General features: G+C 53.6%; 1 protein-coding gene across 2 annotated transcripts in view; it reads right to left on the bottom strand.

The window, feature by feature from the left end:
- LOC137355927 (protein phosphatase 1B-like) overlaps positions 1-23,006 on the bottom strand; it is a 52,703-nt gene that overhangs the window by 12,263 nt on the left and 17,434 nt on the right. The window contains exons 1-3 of one of the 2 annotated variants that reach the window (XM_068021594.1): positions 21,741-22,707; positions 5,804-6,078; positions 4,457-5,046 (exon numbers count right to left, since the gene is read on the bottom strand). In XM_068021594.1, the coding sequence (XP_067877695.1) occupies positions 4,457-5,046; positions 5,804-6,062 (849 nt within the window). In that variant the 5' untranslated portion in view covers positions 6,063-6,078; positions 21,741-22,707. Of the gene's footprint in view, positions 1-4,456; positions 5,047-5,803; positions 6,079-21,740; positions 22,708-23,006 lie in introns of those variants that run through there. The other variant, XM_068021595.1, reaches the window with a different exon arrangement.

Here is a 23,006-nt window from a genome sequence, read left to right as displayed (position 1 = left end):
CCCTGTGGTCTCTGAACTCAGCTGAAAGTTCATTCAAACTCCGTTCTTTATTACCTGACTGTTCAGCACAATGATTTCCCACTCAGATTGGATCGAGGAGTTCAAAATCCAAGGGTGTAGACAGAATAGACAGGAAGAAACTGTTCCCACAGGGGTGGGGGGGAAGGATCCAGAAACAGACAGCACAGATTTAAGGTAATTTGCAAAAGGAGCAACGGTGATGTGAGGAAAAAACTTTTACACACAGTGAGCGTTCATGATCTGGAATGCACTGTCTGAGAGTGTGGTGGAGGCAGGTTCAGTGAGTGTTTAGGATCTGGAATGCACTGTCTGAGAGTGTGGTGGAGACAGGTTCAGTGAGTGTTTAGGATCTGGAATGCACTGTCTGAGAGTGCGGTGGAGGCAGGTTCAGTGAGTGTTTAGGATCTGGAATGCACTGTCTGAGAGTGTGGTGGAGGCAGGTTCAGTGAGTGTTTAGGATCTGGAATGCACTGTCTGAGAGTGAGGTGGAGGCAGGTTCAGTGAGTGTTTAGGATCTGGAATGCACTGTCTGAGAGTGTGGTGGAGGCAGGTTCAGTGAGTGTTTAGGATCTGGAATGCACTGTCTGAGAGTGAGGTGGAGGCAGGTTCAGTGAGTGTTTAGGATCTGGAATGCACTGTCTGAGAGTGTGGTGGAGGCAGGTTCAGTGAGTGTTTAGGATCTGGAATGCACTGTCTGAGAGTGAGGTGGAGGCAGGTTCAGTGTGTGTTTAGGATCTGGAATGCACTGTCTGAGAGTGTGGTGGAGGCAGGTTCAGTAAGTGTTTAGGATCTGGAATGCACTGTCTGAGAGTGAGGTGGAGGCAGGTTCAGTGAGTGTTTAGGATCTGGAATGCACTGTCTGAGAGTGTGGTGGAGGCAGGTTCAGTGTGTGTTTAGGATCTGGAATGCACTGTCTGAGAGTGTGGTGGAGGCAGGTTCAGTGAGTGTTTAGGATCTGGAATGCACTGTCTGAGAGTGTGGTGGAGGCAGGTTCAGTGTGTGTTTAGGATCTGGAATGCACTGTCTGAGAGTGAGGTGGAGGCAGGTTCAGTGAGTGTTTAGGATCTGGAATGCACTGTCTGAGAGTGTGGTGGAGGCAGGTTCAGTGAGTGTTTAGGATCTGGAATGCACTGTCTGAGAGTGTGGTGGAGGCAGGTTCAGTGAGTGTTTAGGATCTGGAATGCACTGTCTGAGAGTGTGGTGGAGGCAGGTTCAGTGAGTGTTTAGGATCTGGAATGCACTGTCTGAGAGTGTGGTGGAGGCAGGTTCAGTGTGTGTTTAGGATCTGGAATGCACTGTCTGAGAGTGTGGTGGAGGCAGGTTCAGTGAGTGTTTAGGATCTGGAATGCACTGTCTGAGAGTGTGGTGGAGGCAGGTTCAGTGTGTGTTTAGGATCTGGAATGCACTGTCTGAGAGTGTGGTGGAGGCAGGTTCAGTGAGTGTTTAGGATCTGGAATGCACTGTCTGAGAGTGTGGTGGAGGCAGGTTCAGTGAGTGTTTAGGATCTGGAATGCACTGTCTGAGAGTGTGGTGGAGGCAGGTTCAGTGAGTGTTTAGGATCTGGAATGCACTGTCTGAGAGTGCGGTGGAGGCAGGTTCAGTGAGTGTTTAGGATCTGGAATGCACTGTCTGAGAGTGTGGTGGAGGCAGGTTCAGTGAGTGTTTAGGATCTGGAATGCACTGTCTGAGAGTGCGGTGGAGGCAGGTTCAGTGAGTGTTTAGGATCTGGAATGCACTGTCTGAGAGTGTGGTGGAGGCAGGTTCAGTGAGTGTTTAGGATCTGGAATGCACTGTCTGAGAGTGTGGTGGAGGCAGGTTCAGTGAGTGTTTAGGATCTGGAATGCAGTGTCTGAGAGTGTGGTGGAGGCAGGTTCAGTGAGTGTTTAGGATCTGGAATGCACTGTCTGAGAGTGCGGTGGAGGCAGGTTCAGTGAGTGTTTAGGATCTGGAATGCACTGTCTGAGAGTGTGGTGGAGGCAGGTTCAGTGAGTGTTTAGGATCTGGAATGCACTGTCTGAGACTGTGGTGGAGGCAGGTTCAGTGAGTGTTTAGGATCTGGAATGCACTGTCTGAGAGTGTGGTGGAGGCAGGTTCAGTGAGTGTTTAGGATCTGGAATGCACTGTCTGAGAGTGTGGTGGAGGCAGGTTCAGTGAGTGTTTAGGATCTGGAATGCACTGTCTGAGAGTGTGGTGGAGGCAGGTTCAGTGAGTGTTTAGGATCTGGAATGCACTGTCTCAGAGTGTGGTGGAGGCAGGTTCAGTGAGTGTTTAGGATCTGGAATGCACTGTCTGAGAGTGTGGTGGAGGCAGGTTCAGTGAGTGTTTAGGATCTGGAATGCACTGTCTGAGAGTGTGGTGGAGGCAGGTTCAGTGAGTGTTTAGGATCTGGAATGCACTGTCTGAGAGTGTGGTGGAGGCAGGTTCAGTGAGTGTTTAGGATCTGGAATGCACTGTCTGAGAGTGTGGTGGAGGCAGGTTCAGTGAGTGTTTAGGATCTGGAATGCACTGTCTGAGAGTGTGGTGGAGGCAGGTTCAGTGAGTGTTTAGGATCTGGAATGCACTGTCTGAGAGTGTGGTGGAGGCAGGTTCAGTGAGTGTTTAGGATCTGGAATGCACTGTCTCAGAGTGTGGTGGAGGCAGGTTCAGTGAGTGTTCAGGATCTGGAATGCAGTGTCTGAGAGTGTGGTGGAGGCAGGTTCAATTGAGGTTTTCAATAGGGAATTAGATTGTTATCTGAAAATGAAGAATGTGCAGGGTTACAGGGAGAAGGGGCTAGGTGAATTGCTCCTTCAGAGAGCCAGCACAGACACGATGGGCCGAATGGCCTCCTTCTGTGTTGTAACCATTCTATGATTATTCCCTTTATTCTCCCTGTCCAAGCTCAATTGTTCCCACCAGCCCCACCCTGTCCCACACCCAGTGGGAGTCAGTGTGTGTGGGACCCGTACCCCAGTGGGAGTCAGTGTGTGTGGGACCCGTACCCCAGTGGGAGTCAGTGTGTGTGGGACCCGTACCCCAGTGGGAGTCAGTGTGTGTGGGACCCGTACCCCAGTGTGAGTCAGTGTGTGTGGGACCCGTACCCCAGTGAGAGTCAGTGTGTGTGGGACCCGTACCCCAGTGAGAGTCAGTGTGTGTGGGACCCGTACCCCAGTGAGAGTCAGTGTGTGTGGGACCCGTACCCCAGTGAGAGTCAGTGTGTGTGGGACCCGTACCCCAGTGAGAGTCAGTGTGTGGGGGACCCGTACCCCAGTGAGAGTCAGAGTGTGTGGGACCCGTACCCCAGTGAGAGTCACTGTGTGTGGGACCCGTACCCCAGTGAGAGTCACTGTGTGTGGGACCTGTACCCCAGTGAGAGTCACTGTGTGTGGGACCCGTACCCCAGTGAGAATCAGTATGTGTGGGACCCGTACCCCAGCGAGAGTCAGTGTGTGTGAACCCGTACCCTAGCGAGAGTCAGTGTGTGTGGGACCCGTACCCCAGTGAGAGTCAATGTGTGGGGGACCCGTACCCCAGTGAGAGTCAGTGTGTGGGGGACCCGTACCCCAGTGAGAGTCAGTGTTTTTGGGACCCGTACCCCAGTGAGAGTCAGTGTGTGGGGGACCCGTACCCCAGTGAGAGTCAGTGTGTGGGGGACCCGTACCCCAGTGAGAGTCAGTGTGTGTGGGACCCGTACCCCAGTGAGAGTCAGTGTGTGGGGGACCCGTACCCCAGTGAGAGTCAGTGTGTGGGGGACCCGTACCCCAGTGAGAGTCAGTGTGTGTGGGACCCGTACCCCAGTGAGAGTCAGTGTGTGGGGGACCCGTACCCCAGTGAGAGTCAGTGTGTGGGGGACCCGTACCCCAGTGAGAGTCAGTGTGTGTGGGACCCGTACCCCAGTGAGAGTCAGTGTGTGTGGAACCAGTACCCCAGTGAGAGTCAGTGTGTGTGGGACCCGCAACCCCAGTGGGAGTCAGTGTGTGGGGGACCCGCAACCCCAGTGGGAGTCAGTGTGTGTGGAACCCGTACCCTCGCAAGAGTCAGTGTGTGTGGGACCCGTACCCCAGTGAGAGTCAGTGTGTGGGGGACCCGCAACCCCAGTGGGAAGTGTCGAGTTCATTGAGGACACAGGCTCTGGCAGAAGTCTGGGTTGCCTTATTGGGCCTCAGTGTAGGTGCTGGGTGCCTCCATCCCTCCCCTGAATTCTCTCTCGAGCACAGACCAGTCTTCAGTGAGGAGTAGGTCCAGAAGAATGGTTCGTGCTGAAGCCTGATCTGAGCTGACCCTACACACGCTGGTGACTGTGCTGCACTTGAATCCGGTCTGGGTCAGAATGAGTGTGGAGGAGGTGGTGACCCTCGGGATGCTCCCGGTCCACCTCCAGCGATATGATTAGTGACAGTGCGTCTGGGTAGGGAGGCGTGTGTGCGGAGTGTAGGGGCTGTCCTCTCACCCTTACCTTGTAAAGGCAGGTGTCTGCCACCAGGTTGCAAATCTTCTCCAAATCGTCAGAGAGTTCGAGTCTGGATCGGACAAAGGCGCACAGTTCCTCATTGCTCATTACATCCCAAATACCATCACAGGCCAGGATGACAAATTCGTCCTCCTGGGACCGCTCGATCACCATGACCTCTGGCTCCGGAGAGACCAGCTGCTCCGTGGGGCCTTTCCCATCCACGCACTTGTAGTCGTAATCTCCGAGCGCCCGGGAGACGGCGAGCGAACCATTAACCCTCTGGATCATCACGCTGCCCCCTGCATTCTGGATCCTCTCCTTCTCGCGGGGGTTGCAGGGCTTGTGGTCCACTGTGGAGAAATGGACAGAGCGGCCCCTCTGCAGGACCCCCCGTGAGTCTCCGCAGTTTATGAAGTACACGTGTGTCGGTGAGACCAGAAGGGCCACAGCGGTGGACCCACTGCGGTCCATATCGTTGTTCCCCAGTTCCGAGTCGTTCCTCATGTGCTCATCAATGTTCAGGAAGCCGTTCCTGATGGCGCGTTTCACACTCTCCACCGCAGCCTGAGAATCACTCCCACCTTCCACCATCCCTTTGCAAACCAAAAAGGTAATTGTATGCAGTTTAGCAAAGTTGCATCACCAAGGTTCTAATTCCACCCTCACCACCTGCCTGTCTGACCTTTTCTGGCATTGCTTTAAGGCACCCCAATGATCCATGTGTCAACTGACAGGGACAAGGCACAAGCTGCTGCAGCCCTTATGATGCTGCGGCAAAGGGTCAGCTTGGCTTAAATTAACAGGCCCTCGTCTCAGGAGGTTATGGGGTTCAAGCCTCGCTCTCGGCATTTAGCTGCCTGCCTTGGCTATATGAATATCTCATTCGCCTCCAAATCAAAGAACCCAAGCCCCACTCCTGAGAAATGAGCACAAAATCCAAGCCGATATTCCCAGTGCAGAGCAGGGTCAGCGAGGGGCCGAATGGAGGGTCAGCGAAAGGGCGGAATATGTGCAGTAGAAACCTGGGCAAGTTGCAGTTTTCAAATGGAGGGTCAACATTGGGAGGTCAGCAAGGGTCTGAAGGTCAATTTTGCTGTGACTGAACAAGAGGGAACTGAATTGGTTATTGCAGAATCATTTCTTTACAAAGGACTAAGCTTAAAGTTCAGACCTGGACTGAACACAGAGAGCCATGGTTCAAGGGTGAAGCCATCGTGTCTGAGTCATACAGACTAGGAAGATCCCAAGCTCGGTCCCTGGTACGTGCATGATACAGAAGTATGGAATGGGCCAGCATGTTTTCTAAACCCAGAGGGAGGGAGAACATGTTCACTCCAGTGGGAAACCCACCTTTGAACTCCTGATTGCTGGTTATGTGCTGGAGGAGGTTCTTGGCACAATATTTGGCCACTCCTGACCCTGCGTGTCCATCATAAATGGCGAAGAAGGACCAGTTTTTCAGCTTGTCAAGTAACTCCGGCATTGCGGTGTGTGCATCTTCCATTTCCACACGCCACCCCTGCATACTGCACAGCCCATAGCGGATCCCATTCCCTTCACCATGATCATTCTGCTTCTCGGTTTTCGGACGGTCCAAAAATGCCCCCATTTTGAATCAGAATTAACTGGAATTTAAAGAAGAAATCAGAGGTAAGACACAGGAAACACGTCAATACCAGATCAATACCACGACAACCGACACCCCATCAATACCACGACAACCGACACCCCATCAATACCACGACAACCGACACCCCATCAATACCACGACAACCGATCCCCATCAATACCACGACAACCGATCCCCATCAATACCACGACAACCGACACCCCATCAATACCACGACAACCGACACCCCATCAATACCATGACAACCGACACCCCATCAATACCACGACAACCGACACCCCATCAATACCACGACAACCGATCCCCATCAATACCACGACAACCGATCCCCATCAATACCACGACAACCGATCCCCATCAATACCGCGACAACCGATCCCCATCAATACCGCGACAACCGATCCCCATCAATACCACGACAACCGATCCCGATCAATACCACGACAACCGATCCCCATCAATACCACGACAACCGACACCCCAATACCACGACAACCGACACCCCATCAATACCACGACAACCGACACCCCATCAATACCACGACAACCGACACCCCATCAATACCACGACAACCGACACCCCATCAATACCACGACAACCGACACCCCAATACCACGACAACCGACACCCCATCAATACCACGACAACCGACACCCCATCAATACCACGACAACCGATCCCCATCAATACCACGACAACCGATCCCCATCAATACCACGACAACCGATCCCCATCAATACCACGACAACCGACACCCCATCAATACCACGACAACCGACACCCCATCAATACCACGACAACCGACACCCCATCAATACCACGACAACCGACACCCCATCAATACCACGACAACCGACACCCCATCAATACCACGACAACCGACACCCCATCAATACCACGACAACCGATCCCCATCAATACCACGACAACCGATCCCCATCAATACCGCGACAACCGACACCCCATCAATACCACGACAACCGATCCCCATCAATACCACGACAACCGATCCCCATCAATACCACGACAACCGATCCCCATCAATACCACGACAACCGATCCCCATCAATACCACGACAACCGATCCCCATCAATACCACGACAACCGATCCCCATCAATACCACGACAACCGATCCCCATCAATACCACGACAACCGATCCCCATCAATACCACGACAACCGATCCCCATCAATACCACGACAACCGACACCCCAATACCACGACAACCGACACCCCATCAATACCACGACAACCGACACCCCAATACCACGACAACCGATCCCCATCAATACCACGACAACCGACACCCCATCAATACCACGACAACCGACACCCCATCAATACCACGACAACCGACACCCCATCAATACCACGACAACCGACACCCCAATACCACGACAACCGATCCCCATCAATACCACGACAACCGACACCCCATCAATACCACGACAACCGATCCCCATCAATACCACGACAACCGATCCCCATCAATACCACGACAACCGACACCCCATCAATACCACGACAACCGACACCCCATCAATACCACGACAACCGACACCCCATCAATACCACGACAACCGACACCCCAATACCACGACAACCGACACCCCATCAATACCACGACAACCGACACCCCATCAATACCACGACAACCGATCCCCATCAATACCACGACAACCGATCCCGATCAATACCACGACAACCGATCCCCATCAATACCACGACAACCGATCCCCATCAATACCACGACAACCGATCCCCATCAATACCACGACAACCGACACCCCAATACCACGACAACCGACACCCCATCAATACCACGACAACCGATCCCCATCAATACCACGACAACCGACACCCCATCAATACCGCGACAACCGACACCCCATCAATACCGCGACAACCGACACCCCATCAATACCACGACAACCGACACCCCATCAATACCGCGACAACCGACACCCCATCAATACCGCGACAACCGACACCCCATCAATACCGCGACAACCGACACCCCATCAATACCGCGACAACCGACACCCCATCAATACCGCGACAACCGACACCCCATCAATACCGCGACAACCGACACCCCATCAATACCGCGACAACCGATCCCCATCAATACCGCGACAACCGATCCCCATCAATACCACGACAACCGACACCCCAATACCACGACAACCGACACCCCATCAATACCACGACAACCGATCCCCATCAATACCACGACAACCGATCCCCATCAATACCACGACAACCGACACCCCATCAATACCACGACAACCGACACCCCATCAATACCGCGACAACCGACACCCCATCAATACCGCGACAACCGACACCCCATCAATACCGCGACAACCGACACCCCATCAATACCGCGACAACCGACACCCCATCAATACCGCGACAACCGACACCCCATCAATACCGCGACAACCGACACCCCATCAATACCGCGACAACCGATCCCCATCAATACCGCGACAACCGATCCCCATCAATACCACGACAACCGACACCCCAATACCACGACAACCGACACCCCATCAATACCACGACAACCGATCCCCATCAATACCACGACAACCGATCCCCATCAATACCACGACAACCGATCCCCATCAATACCACGACAACCGATCCCCATCAATACCACGACAACCGACACCCCATCAATACCACGACAACCGACACCCCATCAATACCACGTCAACCGACACCCCAATACCACGACAACCGACACCCCATCAATACCACGACAACCGACACCCCATCAATACCACGACAACCGATCCCCATCAATACCACGACAACCGATCGCCATCAATACCACGACAACCGACACCCCAATACCACGACAACCGACACCCCATCAATACCGCGACAACCGATCCCCATCAATACCGCGACAACCGATCCCCATCAATACCACGACAACCGACACCCCAATACCACGACAACCGACACCCCATCAATACCACGACAACCGATCCCCATCAATACCACGACAACCGATCCCCATCAATACCACGACAACCGACACCCCATCAATACCACGACAACCGACACCCCATCAATACCGCGACAACCGACACCCCATCAATACCGCGACAACCGACACCCCATCAATACCGCGACAACCGACACCCCATCAATACCGCGACAACCGACACCCCATCAATACCGCGACAACCGACACCCCATCAATACCGCGACAACCGACACCCCATCAATACCGCGACAACCGATCCCCATCAATACCGCGACAACCGATCCCCATCAATACCACGACAACCGACACCCCAATACCACGACAACCGACACCCCATCAATACCACGACAACCGATCCCCATCAATACCACGACAACCGATCCCCATCAATACCACGACAACCGATCCCCATCAATACCACGACAACCGATCCCCATCAATACCACGACAACCGACACCCCATCAATACCACGACAACCGACACCCCATCAATACCACGTCAACCGACACCCCAATACCACGACAACCGACACCCCATCAATACCACGACAACCGACACCCCATCAATACCACGACAACCGATCCCCATCAATACCACGACAACCGATCGCCATCAATACCACGACAACCGACACCCCAATACCACGACAACCGACACCCCATCAATACCACGACAACCGATCCCCATCAATACCACGACAACCGATCCCCATCAATACCACGACAACCGATCCCCATCAATACCACGACAACCGATCCCCATCAATACCACGACAACCGACACCCCATCAATACCACGACAACCGATCCCCATCAATACCACGACAACCGACACCCCATCAATACCACGACAACCGATCCCCATCAATACCACGACAACCGATCCCCATCAATACCACGACAACCGACACCCCAATACCACGACAACCGACACCCCATCAATACCACGACAACCGACACCCCAATACCACGACAACCGATCCCCATCAATACCACGACAACCGATCCCCATCAATACCACGACAACCGATCCCCATCAATACCACGACAACCGATCCCCATCAATACCACGACAACCGATCCCCATCAATACCACGACAACCGATCCCCATCAATACCACGACAACCGACACCCCATCAATACCACGACAACCGACACCCCATCAATACCACGACAACCGATCCCCATCAATACCACGACAACCGATCCCCATCAATACCACGACAACCGATCCCCATCAATACCACGACAACCGATCCCCATCAATACCACGACAACCGACACCCCAATACCACGACAACCGACACCCCAATACCACGACAACCGACACCCCATCAATACCACGACAACCGATCCCCATCAATACCACGACAACCGATCCCCATCAATACCACGACAACCGATCCCCATCAATACCACGACAACCGATCCCCATCAATACCACGACAACCGATCCCCATCAATACCACGACAACCGATCCCCATCAATACCACGACAACCGATCCCCATCAATACCACGACAACCGATCCCCATCATTACCACGACAACCGACACCCCAATACCACGACAACCGACACCCCATCAATACCACGACAACCGATCCCCATCAATACCACGACAACCGACACCCCATCAATACCACGACAACCGACACCCCATCAATACCACGACAACCGACACCCCATCAATACCACGACAACCGACACCCCATCAATACCACGACAACCGACACCCCATCAATACCACGACAACCGACACCCCATCAATACCACGACAACCGACACCCCAATACCACGACAACCGACACCCCATCAATACCACGACAACCGATCCCCATCAATACCACGACAACCGACACCCCATCAATACCACGACAACCGACACCCCATCAATACCACGACAACCGACACCCCATCAATACCACGACAACCGACACCCCATCAATACCACGACAACCGACACCCCATCAATACCACGACAACCGACACCCCATCAATACCACGACAACCGACACCCCATCAATACCACGACAACCGACACCCCATCAATACCACGACAACCGACACCCCATCAATACCACGACAACCGACACCCCATCAATACCACGACAACCGACACCCCAATACCACGACAACCGATCCCCATCAATACCACGACAACCGACACCCCATCAATACCACGACAACCGACACCCCATCAATACCACGACAACCGACACCCCATCAATACCACGACAACCGACACCCCATCAATACCACGACAACCGACACCCCATCAATACCACGACAACCGACACCCCATCAATACCACGACAACCGACACCCCAATACCACGACAACCGACACCCCAATACCACGACAACCGACACCCCAATACCACGACAACCGACACCCCATCAATACCACGACAACCGATCCCCATCAATACCACGACAACCGATCCCCATCAATACCACGACAACCGATCCCCATCAATACCACGACAACCGATCCCCATCAATACCACGACAACCGACACCCCATCAATACCACGACAACCGATCCCCATCAATACCACGACAACCGATCCCCATCAATACCACGACAACCGATCCCCATCAATACCACGACAACCGATCCCCATCAATACCACGACAACCGATCCCCATCAATACCACGACAACCGACACCCCATCAATACCACGACAACCGATCCCCATCAATACCACGACAACCGACACCCCATCAATACCACGACAACCGACACCCCATCAATACCACGACAACCGACACCCCATCAATACCACGACAACCGATCCCCATCAATACCACGACAACCGACACCCCATCAATACCACGACAACCGACACCCCATCAATACCACGACAACCGATCCCCATCAATACCACGACAACCGATCCCCATCAATACCACGACAACCGATCCCCATCAATACCACGACAACCGATCCCCATCAATACCACGACAACCGACACCCCAATACCACGACAACCGACACCCCATCAATACCACGACAACCGATCCCCATCAATACCACGACAACCGATCCCCATCAATACCACGACAACCGATCCCCATCAATACCACGACAACCGACACCCCATCAATACCACGACAACCGACACCCCATCAATACCACGACAACCGACACCCCATCAATACCACGACAACCGATCCCCATCAATACCACGACAACCGATCCCCATCATTACCACGACAACCGACACCCCAATACCACGACAACCGACACCCCATCAATACCACGACAACCGATCCCCATCAATACCACGACAACCAACACCCCATCAATACCACGACAACCGACACCCCATCAATACCACGACAACCGACACCCCATCAATACCACGACAACCGACACCCCATCAATACCACGACAACCGATCCCCATCAATACCACGACAACCGATCCCCATCAATACCGCGACAACCGATCCCCATCAATACCACGACAACCGATCCCCATCAATACCACGACAACCGACACCCCAATACCACGACAACCGATCCCCATCAATACCACGACAACCGATCCCCATCAATACCACGACAACCGATCCCCATCAATACCACGACAACCGATCCCCATCAATACCACGACAACCGACACCCCATCAATACCACGACAACCGACACCCCATCAATACCACGACAACCGACACCCCAATACCACGACAACCGACACCCCATCAATACCACGACAACCGACACCCCATCAATACCACGACAACCGATCCCCATCAATACCACGACAACCGATCCCCATCAATACCACGACAACCGACACCCCAATACCACGACAACCGACACCCCAATACCACGACAACCGACACCCCATCAATACCACGACAACCGATCCCCATCAATACCACGACAACCGATCCCCATCAATACCACGACAACCGACACCCCATCAATACCACGACAACCGATCCCCATCAATACAGCGACAACCGATCCCCATCAATACCGCGACAACCGATCCCCATCAATACCACGACAACCGATCCCCATCAATACCACGACAACCGACACCCCATCAATACCACGACAACCGATCCCCATCAATACCACGACAACCGACACCCCATCAATACCACGACAACCGACACCCCATCAATACCACGACAACCGATCCCCATCAATACAGCGACAACCGACACCCCAATACCACGACAACCGACACCCCATCAATACCACGACAACCGACACCCCATCAATACCACGACAACCGATCCCCATCAATACCACGACAACCGATCCCCATCAATACCACGACAACCGATCCCCATCAATACCACGACAACCGACACCCCAATACCACGACAACCGACACCCCATCAATACCACGACAACCGATCCCCATCAATACCACGACAACCGATCCCCATCAATACCACGACAACCGATCCCCATCAATACCACGACAACCGACACCCCATCAATACCACGACAACCGACACCCCATCAATACCACGACAACCGACACCCCATCAATACCACGACAACCGATCCCCATCAATAGCATGACAGCCAATACCCAATTGATAACCGCAACAGCCGATACCCGATCAATACACCTACGGCCGATACCCAGTCAATAATCGGGACGGCCGACACCCCGTCAACGGCGGGACGGCCGACACCCCGTCAACGGCGGGACGGCAGACACCCCGTCAACGGCGGGACGGCAGACACCCCGTCAACGGCGGGACGGCAGACACCCCGTCAACGGCGGGACGGCAGACACCCCGTCAACGGCGGGACGGCAGACACCCCGTCAACGGCGGGACGGCAGACACCCCGTCAACGGCGGGACGGCAGACACCCCGTCAACGGCGGGACGGCAGACACCCCGTCAACGGCGGGACGGCAGACACCCCGTCAACCGCGGGACGGCAGACACCCCCGTCAACGGCAGATACCCCGTCAACGGCGGGACGGCAGACACCCCGTCAACGGCGGGACGGCAGACACCCCGTCAACCGCGGGACGGCAGACACCCCGTCAACCGCGGGACGGCAGACACCCCGTCAACCGCGGGACGGCAGACACCCCGTCAACCGCGGGACGGCAGACACCCCGTCAACGGCAGATACCCCGTCAACCGCGGGACGGCAGACACCCCGTCAACCGCGGGACGGCAGACACCCCGTCAACGGCAGATACCCCGTCAACGGCGGGCCGGCAGACACCCCGTCAACCGCGGGACGGCAGACACCCCGTCAACCGCGGGACGGCAGACACCCCGTCAACGGCAGATACCCCGTCAACAGCGGGACAGCAGATACCCGATCATACTTGCTCAATACCGCTACCGCTATCACCTGATCAACACATGCTCGAGCAATGACTTTCAAACTTTGGTGAGCAGCGAGGACCCCCTGGAAACACCGACACACTCCCGGGGACCCCCTGTAAACACCGACACATTCCCTGGGACCCCCTGTAAACACCGACACACTCCCGGGGACCCCCTGTAAACACTGACACACTCCCGGGGACCCCCTGTAAACACCGACACACTCCCGGGGACCCCCTGTAAACACCGACACACTCCCGGGGACCCCCTGTAAACACCGACACACTCCCGGGGACCCCCTGTAAACACCGACACATTCCCTGGGACCCCCTGTAAACACCGACACATTCCCGGGGAACCCCTGTAAACACCGACACATTCCCTGGGACCCCCTGTAAACACCGACACATTCCTGGGGACCCCCTGTAAACACCGACACACTCCCGGGGAACCCTGTAAACACCAACACACTCCCGGGGACCCCCTGTAAACACCGACACATTCCCGGGGACCCCCTGTAAACACCGACACACTCCCTGGGAACCCCTGTAAACACCGACACATTCCCTGGGAACCCCTGTAAACACCGACACATTCCCTGGGAACCCCTGTAAACACCGACACACTCCCTGGGAACCCCTGTAAACACCGACACATTCCCGGAGACCCCCTGTAAACACCGACACACTCCCTGGGAACCCCTGTAAACACCGACACATTCCCGGGGACCCCCTGTAATTACTGACACACTCCCGGGGACCCCCTGTAAACACCGACACATTTCCTGGGACCCCCTGTAAACACCGACACACTCCCAGGGACCCCCTGTAAACACCGACACACTCCCGGGGACCCCCTGTAAACACCGACACACTCCCGGGGACCCCCTGTAAACACCGACACACTCCCGGGGACCCCTTGTAAACACCGACACACTCCCGGGGACCCCCTGTAAACACCGACACACTCCCGGGGACCCCCTGTAAACAAAGACACACTCCCGGGGACCCCCTGTAAACACCGACACACTCCCTGGGAACCCCTGTAAACACTGACACATTCCCTGGGAACCCCTGTAAACACCGACACACTCCCGGGAACCCCCTGTAAACACCGACACATTCCCTGGGACCCCCTGTAAACACCGACACATTCCCGGGGACCCCCTGTAAACACCGACACACTCCCGGGGACCCCCTGTAAACAAAGACACACTCCCTGGGACCCCCTGTAAACACCGACACATTCCCGGGGACCCCCTGTAAACACCGACACACTCCCGGGGACCCCCTGTAAACAAAGACACACTCCCGGGGACCCCCTGTAAACAAAGACACACTCCCTGGGACCCCCTGTAAACAAAGACACTCCCTGGGACCCCCTGTAAACAAAGACACACTCCCTGGGACCCCCTGTAAACACCGACACATTCCCGGGGACCCCCTGGAAATACTGGCACACTCCCGGGGACCCCCTGTAAATACTGACACACTCCCGGGGACCCCCTGTAAACACTAACACACTCCCTGGGACCCCCTGTAAACACCGACACATTCCCGGGGAACCCCTGTAAACACCGACACACTCCCGGGGACCCCCTGTAAATACCGACACATTCCCGGGGACCCCCTGTAAATACCGACACATTCCCGGGGACCCCCTGTAAATACTGACACATTCCCGGGGACCCCCTGTAAATACCGACACATTCCCGGGGACCCCCTGTAAATACCGACACATTCCCGGGGACCCCCTGTAAACACTGACACTCTCCCCGGGGACCCCCTGTAAATACCGACACATTCCCGGGGACCCCCTGTAAACACTGACACACTCCCTGGGACCCCCTGTAAACACCGACACATTCCCGGGGAACCCCTGTAAACACCGACACATTCCCGGGGAACCTCCGTAAACACCGACACACTCCCGGGGAACCCCTGTAAACACCGACACACTCCCGGGGAACCCCTGTAAACACCGACACATTCCCGGGGACCCCCTGTAAATACTGACACTCTCCCCGGGGACCCCCTGTAAATACCGACACATTCCCTGGGACCCCCTGTAAATACTGACACTCTCCCAGGGACCCCTCAACTTGACAAAGGCCAAATTTTCCTTCCGCCAAAACCCACCTCCCCCCCCACACAATAACTGGTGACATTCGGCAGGGCTGTAATGAGACTGACTGACAAGAGTCTGGGCCTGAATCCTCCCTGCTTTTCATGAATCAGTTAAGGCATTGAAGCAGTTACATACGAATTAGGAGCAGGAGTAGGCCACTCGGCCACTCAAGCCTGCTCCGCCACTCAATAAGTTCATGGCTGAACTGATTACTCCACATTTCCACCTACCCCCGATAACCTTCCACCCTTTGCTTATCGAGAATCTATCTACCTCTGCCTTAAAAATATTCAAAGACTCTGCTTCCACCGCCTTTTGAGGAAGAGAATTCCAAAGACTCACGATCCTCTGAGAGAAAAAATTTCTCCTCATCTCTGTCTTAAATGGGCGACCCCTTATTTTTAAACAGTGACCCCTAGTTCTAGATTCTCCCAAAAGGGGAAACATCCTTTCCACATCCACCCAGTCAAGACCCCTCAGGATCTTATATGTTTCAGTCAAGTGACCTCTTACTCTTCTAAATTACATCAGATACAAGCCTAGCCTGTCCAATCTTTCCTCATAAGACAGCCCGTCCATTCCAGGTATTATTCTAGTAAACCTTCTCTGAACTGCTTCTAACACATTTACATCCTTCTTTAATAAGGAGACCAGTACTGTACACAGTACTCCAGATGTGGTCTCACCAATGCCCTGTATAGCTGAAGCCTAACCTCCCTACCTTTGTATTTAATTCCCCTCGCGATAAACTATAACATTCTATTAGCTTTCCTAATTACTTGCTGTACCTGCATACTAACCTTTTGTGATTCATGCACTCGGACACCCAGATCCCTCTGCATCTCAGAGCTCTGCAATCTCTCACCATTTAGATAATATGCTTCTTTTTTATCCTTCCTGCCAAAATGGACAATTTCATTTTCCCACATTATACTCCATTTGCCAGGTCTTTGCCCACTCACTTAACCTATCTATATCCCTTTGTAGCCTCCTTATGTCCTCTTCACAACTTATTTTCCTATCTATCTTTGTGTCATCAGCAAATTTAGCAACCATACCTTCAGTCCCTTCATCTAAGTCATTTATATAAATGGTAAAAGTTGAGGCCCCAGTACAGATCCCAGTGACACACCACTCGTTACATCTTGCCAACCATAAAATTACCCATTTATGCCTACTCTCTGTTTCCTGTTGGCTAGCCAATCTTCTATCCATGCCAATATGTTACCCCCTACACCATGAGTTTTTATTTTCTGCAATAACCTTTGATGTGGCACCTTATTAAATGCCTTCTGGAAATCTAAGTACAATACATCCACTGGTTCCCCTTTATCCACAGCACATGTAACTCCCTCAAAGAACTCCAATAAATTGGTTAAACATGATTTCCCTTTCACAAAACCATGTTGACTCTGCTTGATTACCTTAGATTTTTCTAAATGCCCTGCTAGAACATCTTTCATAATAGCTTCTAACATTTTTCCTGTGTTAGATGTTAAACTAACTGGCCTGTAGTTTCCTGCTTTCTGTCTCCCTCCCTTTTTGAATAAAGGAGTGACATTCGCTATTTTCCAATCTTACAGAACCTTCCCCGAATCGCGGGAATTTTGGAAAATTAAAACTAACGCATCAACTATCTCACAAGCCACTTCTAGACACAGTTGTTGGAAACCAGCCCTCACTGCAATGGGCCAGGGACAAAGTCTCATCCGCTGTCAGATACAAATAGTACTGAGGGAGCGCCGCGCTGTCGGAGGGTCAGTACTGAGGGAGCGCCGCGCTGTCGGAGGGTCAGTACTGAGGGAGCGCCGCGCTGTCGGAGGGTCAGTACTGAGGGAGCGCCGCGCTGTCGGAGGGTCAGTACTGAGGGAGCGCCGCGCTGTCGGAGGGTCAGTACTGAGGGAGCGCCGCGCTGTCGGAGGGTCAGTACTGAGGGAGCGCCGCGCTGTCGGAGGGTCAGTACTGAGGGAGCGCCGCGCTGTCGGAGGGTCAGTACTGAGGGAGCGCCGCGCTGTCGGAGGGTCAGTACTGAGGGAGCGCCGCGCTGTCGGAGGGTCAGTACTGAGGGAGCGCCGCACTGTCGGAGGGTCAGTACTGAGGGAGTGCCGCACTGTCGGCCTGGCCGTCTTTTGGATGAGATGGTTAACCGAGGTCGCACCGACTCTGTGAGGTGAATATAGAAAGACCCCATTTCAAAGTACAGCATTCTCCCCGGTGTCCTGACTAATATTTGTCACACAACAGCAGATTATCTGGTCCAGTTCTGATGAAAGGTCACAGACCTGAAACGTTAACTCTGTTTCTCTCTCCACAGACACTGCCAGACCTGTTGAGTATTTTCAGTATTTTCTGTTTTTGTATCTGGCCCTTTAGCAGTTTCTAGGACCTTGCTGTGTTCAAATTGGCTGCTGCATTTCCTACGATACCGATTACACTTCCAAAGTAATTCATTGGCTGCAAAGTTCTTTGGAATGTTCTGAGGTTTTGAAAGGAGTTGGAGAAATGATAAGTGCAAATACACCAGATGCCAGACTCCAATGGTCAAAGTTATGGGGGAGAAGATGAACAGCTGACTTGGCAGGAAGGTGACTGAGCTGGGGAATGCCAACACACAATCACTCACTCACCCCCACTCCAATCATTGTCCCATCTCAAATCAAAATCAATATTTTTAGGGTTCTCTGAAATTCCTGCTCTTTACCCTTGTTAAGTTCTGACAAATTCGCCGTCTGACACACTCACTCCTCCCTCACTGACTTCAAAAACCTCTTTATTCAATCACCGTTCCCCAAGATCATAACACCTCTCCCCTTCAGTCTTTCTGTTATAATACAACCTCTTAAAACCCAAGGTTCATGTCACCAAACTCTATATTTAACTGAACATCTTTTCCACCTTTCTGTCAGTGACGTCCTCGTGCACCATCCACATCGCTCCCCATCCCCACTCCCAACTCACTCACTCTCCGCACCTCTCCCTTCGCACCAAAATTGCAACTGATAGAGGAAACATCACCCCTGTATCCCCACATCCCCACACAAGGTTAATGGTACCCAGGCAGGAATCAATGGGTGAGATCAGTATGTCGGAGTTTCTGTTACCTCACCAGCCTCATTAATGAGCTAATATTCATCAGCATCTTGGCATAGTGTCAGCTGTGGCTCAGTAAGTCACATTCTCACCTTGGAATCACAAGATTCCAGGTTCAAGTCCCACTCCAAGGCTTCAGTGCAAAAATCAAGACTGACACACCAATGCAGTACTGAGGGAGTGCTGCACTGTTGGAGGCACCAATCGTTCAGATGAGACATTAAACCGAGGCCCCGTCTGCCCTCTCGGGTGAGTGTAAAAGATCCCACGGCCACTATTGGAAGAGGAGCAGGGGAGTTCTCCCCGGTGTCCTGGGGACAATATTGATCCCTCAACCAACATCACTAAAAACAGATGATCTGGGTTGTGGGATCTTGCTGTGTGCAAATTGGCTGCTGCGTTTCTTGCATTGCAACAGTGACTACACTTCATTGGCTGTAAAACACTTTCAGACATCCAGTTGTCATGAAAGGTGCTATATATAAATTCAATCTTTTTTTAAAAATTCCTTACTCAAAGCCTTCTGTATGAAATGAGAGTTCAGAGACAAATGGCCACACAGCAGGAAAATAAATGGCACTGCAGAGGCCAGTGGTCACTTCCATAGAGGAACCAGGAACAGTCCCGAGACAGGACCCACATCAGGGTTGAGTTAGCTAATTGTGGGCCCCAGCGCCCCTGGTTAGGAGAGGAAATCAGCGAAGGTTCCCACTCCTCCTTGCTCCCTAATGAAAAGGGAGTGTGTTTGGATATTGGGGCAATGACAGGATCAGAATGGAGCTGATGGTGATGACCTCCATAGTTGAATAATGTTCTCACTGCCCAAGTTCACACAAAGGAAATGATCCAAAGTGAGTGAGATAATGGATGGGGTTGAGACAATCCCTTGCCCTGAACAGGAGAGGACAGAGACACAGTCTCACATCTCACTACACCATTCAACAAGAGGAGTCTCGACATTAATTACTTGCACACCACATACAGTAAGCTGTCATTTACACCTGCCTCCTCCTGGACAGCAGCATTGCTAACAACCAGCAGCTAGAAATCAAAACTCCTCTCTCTGAAGTAGAGATGTTGAGGTTATGGTGGTGGGGGCTTTGAGGTGTTTCAGCTTAATCCTCAGCCCCTTTCTTCACAGCCAAATCCGATTAAAAGCTCACTTACGATTTCAGGAAGCAGCTCCCTCTCACATAGGTCCCCGCATCCCTCCCTTCCACTAGGTCACAATCTGTACCCACAGCCTGCAAGGAGACTGCAACTCCCCCAGAATCACTGAGCCAACAGAGTAGACCCAATCCTTGCATCCAACCTGCACCCCGTTCTCCCCCCACCCCCCGTCCTGTGATTCACCAGCAGGGAATCTGATCTTTGCAAAACCAGCAAGCCAATCTAATCAAACTTTACCATCAACATGACCACTTCGACAGATCGCTGTTGCGAGGGATAATTCCTACTGAAAGCCACGAGGTGGTCCCATTCCCTGGTACCAGGCAAACAGGAACCATCCACACTGGCTGCTCCGCATGATCACACAACCACCCCGGGTTTCTGTCACTTTCCTGCTACAGGGGAGCACCATAAAAACCCCTCCAATTAAACATTCCAACCCCCATCTTGGGTTACTGGTGAGGGTCCTGCCACGCTTGCTGATTGGCACCTTATCCACCCCCCCCCCCCCCACAGGGGGAGGGGGGGGTGAAGGGGGAGGGGGGGGGTGTTGCCCCAGCTTGTTCACTGGGCACTACCCGGCAAAGATGAGCTCTCTGCACTGCAGGCTAGCCATTGCAGCAGGACCTAGTCTCAGATTGGGATTGGGGGGTGGGGTTGGTGAAGGATGAGGGGAGGGAGTGCAGGCAGGAGGGAAGGAGGGTGTCGAGGGAGGGGAATGGATGAGATGAGGAAGGGAGCCGAGGGGAGGGGTTACGGGGTGGGTGAGGTGGACCAGGGGGTTATAACAGGACAACCCTGGGGGCAACGCAGCTGGTCTGAACAACGCACTAAAATGTTTCCCAGGGGTTTAAAAAGCCAGAAATTGGTTTAGGACAAAAAATAGGAACCAGAATGTACCCCAAACCCCCCCCCCCCCCAAAAAAAAACCCCAATTTACTCACCCCTCTTGTGCAGTTTGATTTAAAGACGAGCTGTTTGATTGAACAGAACCATTTCCAAATCTCCCCTTCCCCTTCACCTGGTATATGGAATGAAAACCCCCTCCCCAGACACACTATCAATTTACAAGTGAAAGTGGGAAACCTTCCTCTTTTATTTCTGGAAAGAACTTTCCCAGAAATTTTAAATGGTTACAAATTGTGACAAGGGGCTGGTGGTTTGGGAAGAGATTCCCCTTTGAACTGGAATCAGAAGCTTATTACACGGCTGCTCCTGCCCCGCTCCCGGTCTCTCTTCCCAATCTCTCTTCCCGGTCCTGACCCCGGTTCCCGGTCTCTCTTCCCGGTTCCCTGTCCCCGGTTCCCGGTCTCTCTTCCCGGTTCCCTGTCCCCTGTCCCCGGTCTCTCTTCCCGGTTCCCTGTCCCCGGTCTCTCTTCCCGGTTCCCTGTCTCTCTTCCCGGTTCCCTGTCCCCGGTTCCCGGTCTCTCTTCCCGGTGCCCTGTCCCCGGTCTCTCTTCCCAGTTCCCGGTCTCTCTTCCCGGTTCCCTGTCCCCGGTTCCCGGTCTCTCTTCCCGGTTCCCTGTCCCCGGTCTCTCTTCCCAGTTCCCGGTCTCTCTTCCCGGTTCCCTGTCCCCGGTTCCCGGTCTCTCTTCCCGGTTCCCTGTCCCCGGTTCCCGGTCTCTCTTCCCGGTTCCCTGTCCCCGGTTCCCGGTCTCTCTTCCCGGTTCCCTGTCCCCGGTTCCCGGTCTCTCTTCCCAGTTCCCGGTCTCTCTTCCCGGTTCCCTGTCCCCGGTCTCTCTTCCCGGTTCCCTGTCCCCGGTTCCCGGTCTCTCTTCCCGGTTCCCTGTCCCCGGTTCCCGGTCTCTCTTCCCGGTTCCCGCGGTGCCGGAAATCGGGGCCGAGAAAACGGGTTAAAAAAAACCCATAAAACAGAGAAAAACAGGGAGAAAGACCCGGATCTTACTGGAATGACATCACCAGCAGCCAATGGCGAGGCGCCACGTCACAGGTTTAACATTGGCAACATTGGTTCCGGAAAATCCGCGCAGGATCCCGAGCGGGATCCGGGACAGAGCGGGAACCGGGACAGAGCGGGATCCGGGACAGAGCGGGAACCGGGACAGAGCGGGATCCGGGACAGAGCGGGAACCGGGACAGAGCGGGATCCGGGACAGAGCGGGATCCGGGACAGAGCGGGATCCGGGACAGAGTGGGATCTGCTGCTTTATTCAATTACCCCAACACTCACTCCCTCCACCCTCACCAAC

Source organism: Heterodontus francisci, chromosome 44 (genome assembly GCF_036365525.1).
Source record: "Heterodontus francisci isolate sHetFra1 chromosome 44, sHetFra1.hap1, whole genome shotgun sequence".
Taxonomy (NCBI): Eukaryota; Metazoa; Chordata; class Chondrichthyes; order Heterodontiformes; family Heterodontidae; genus Heterodontus; species Heterodontus francisci.
The sequence above is the reverse complement of the archived record's forward strand: the minus strand, read 5'-3'. Positions and strand labels throughout refer to the sequence as shown.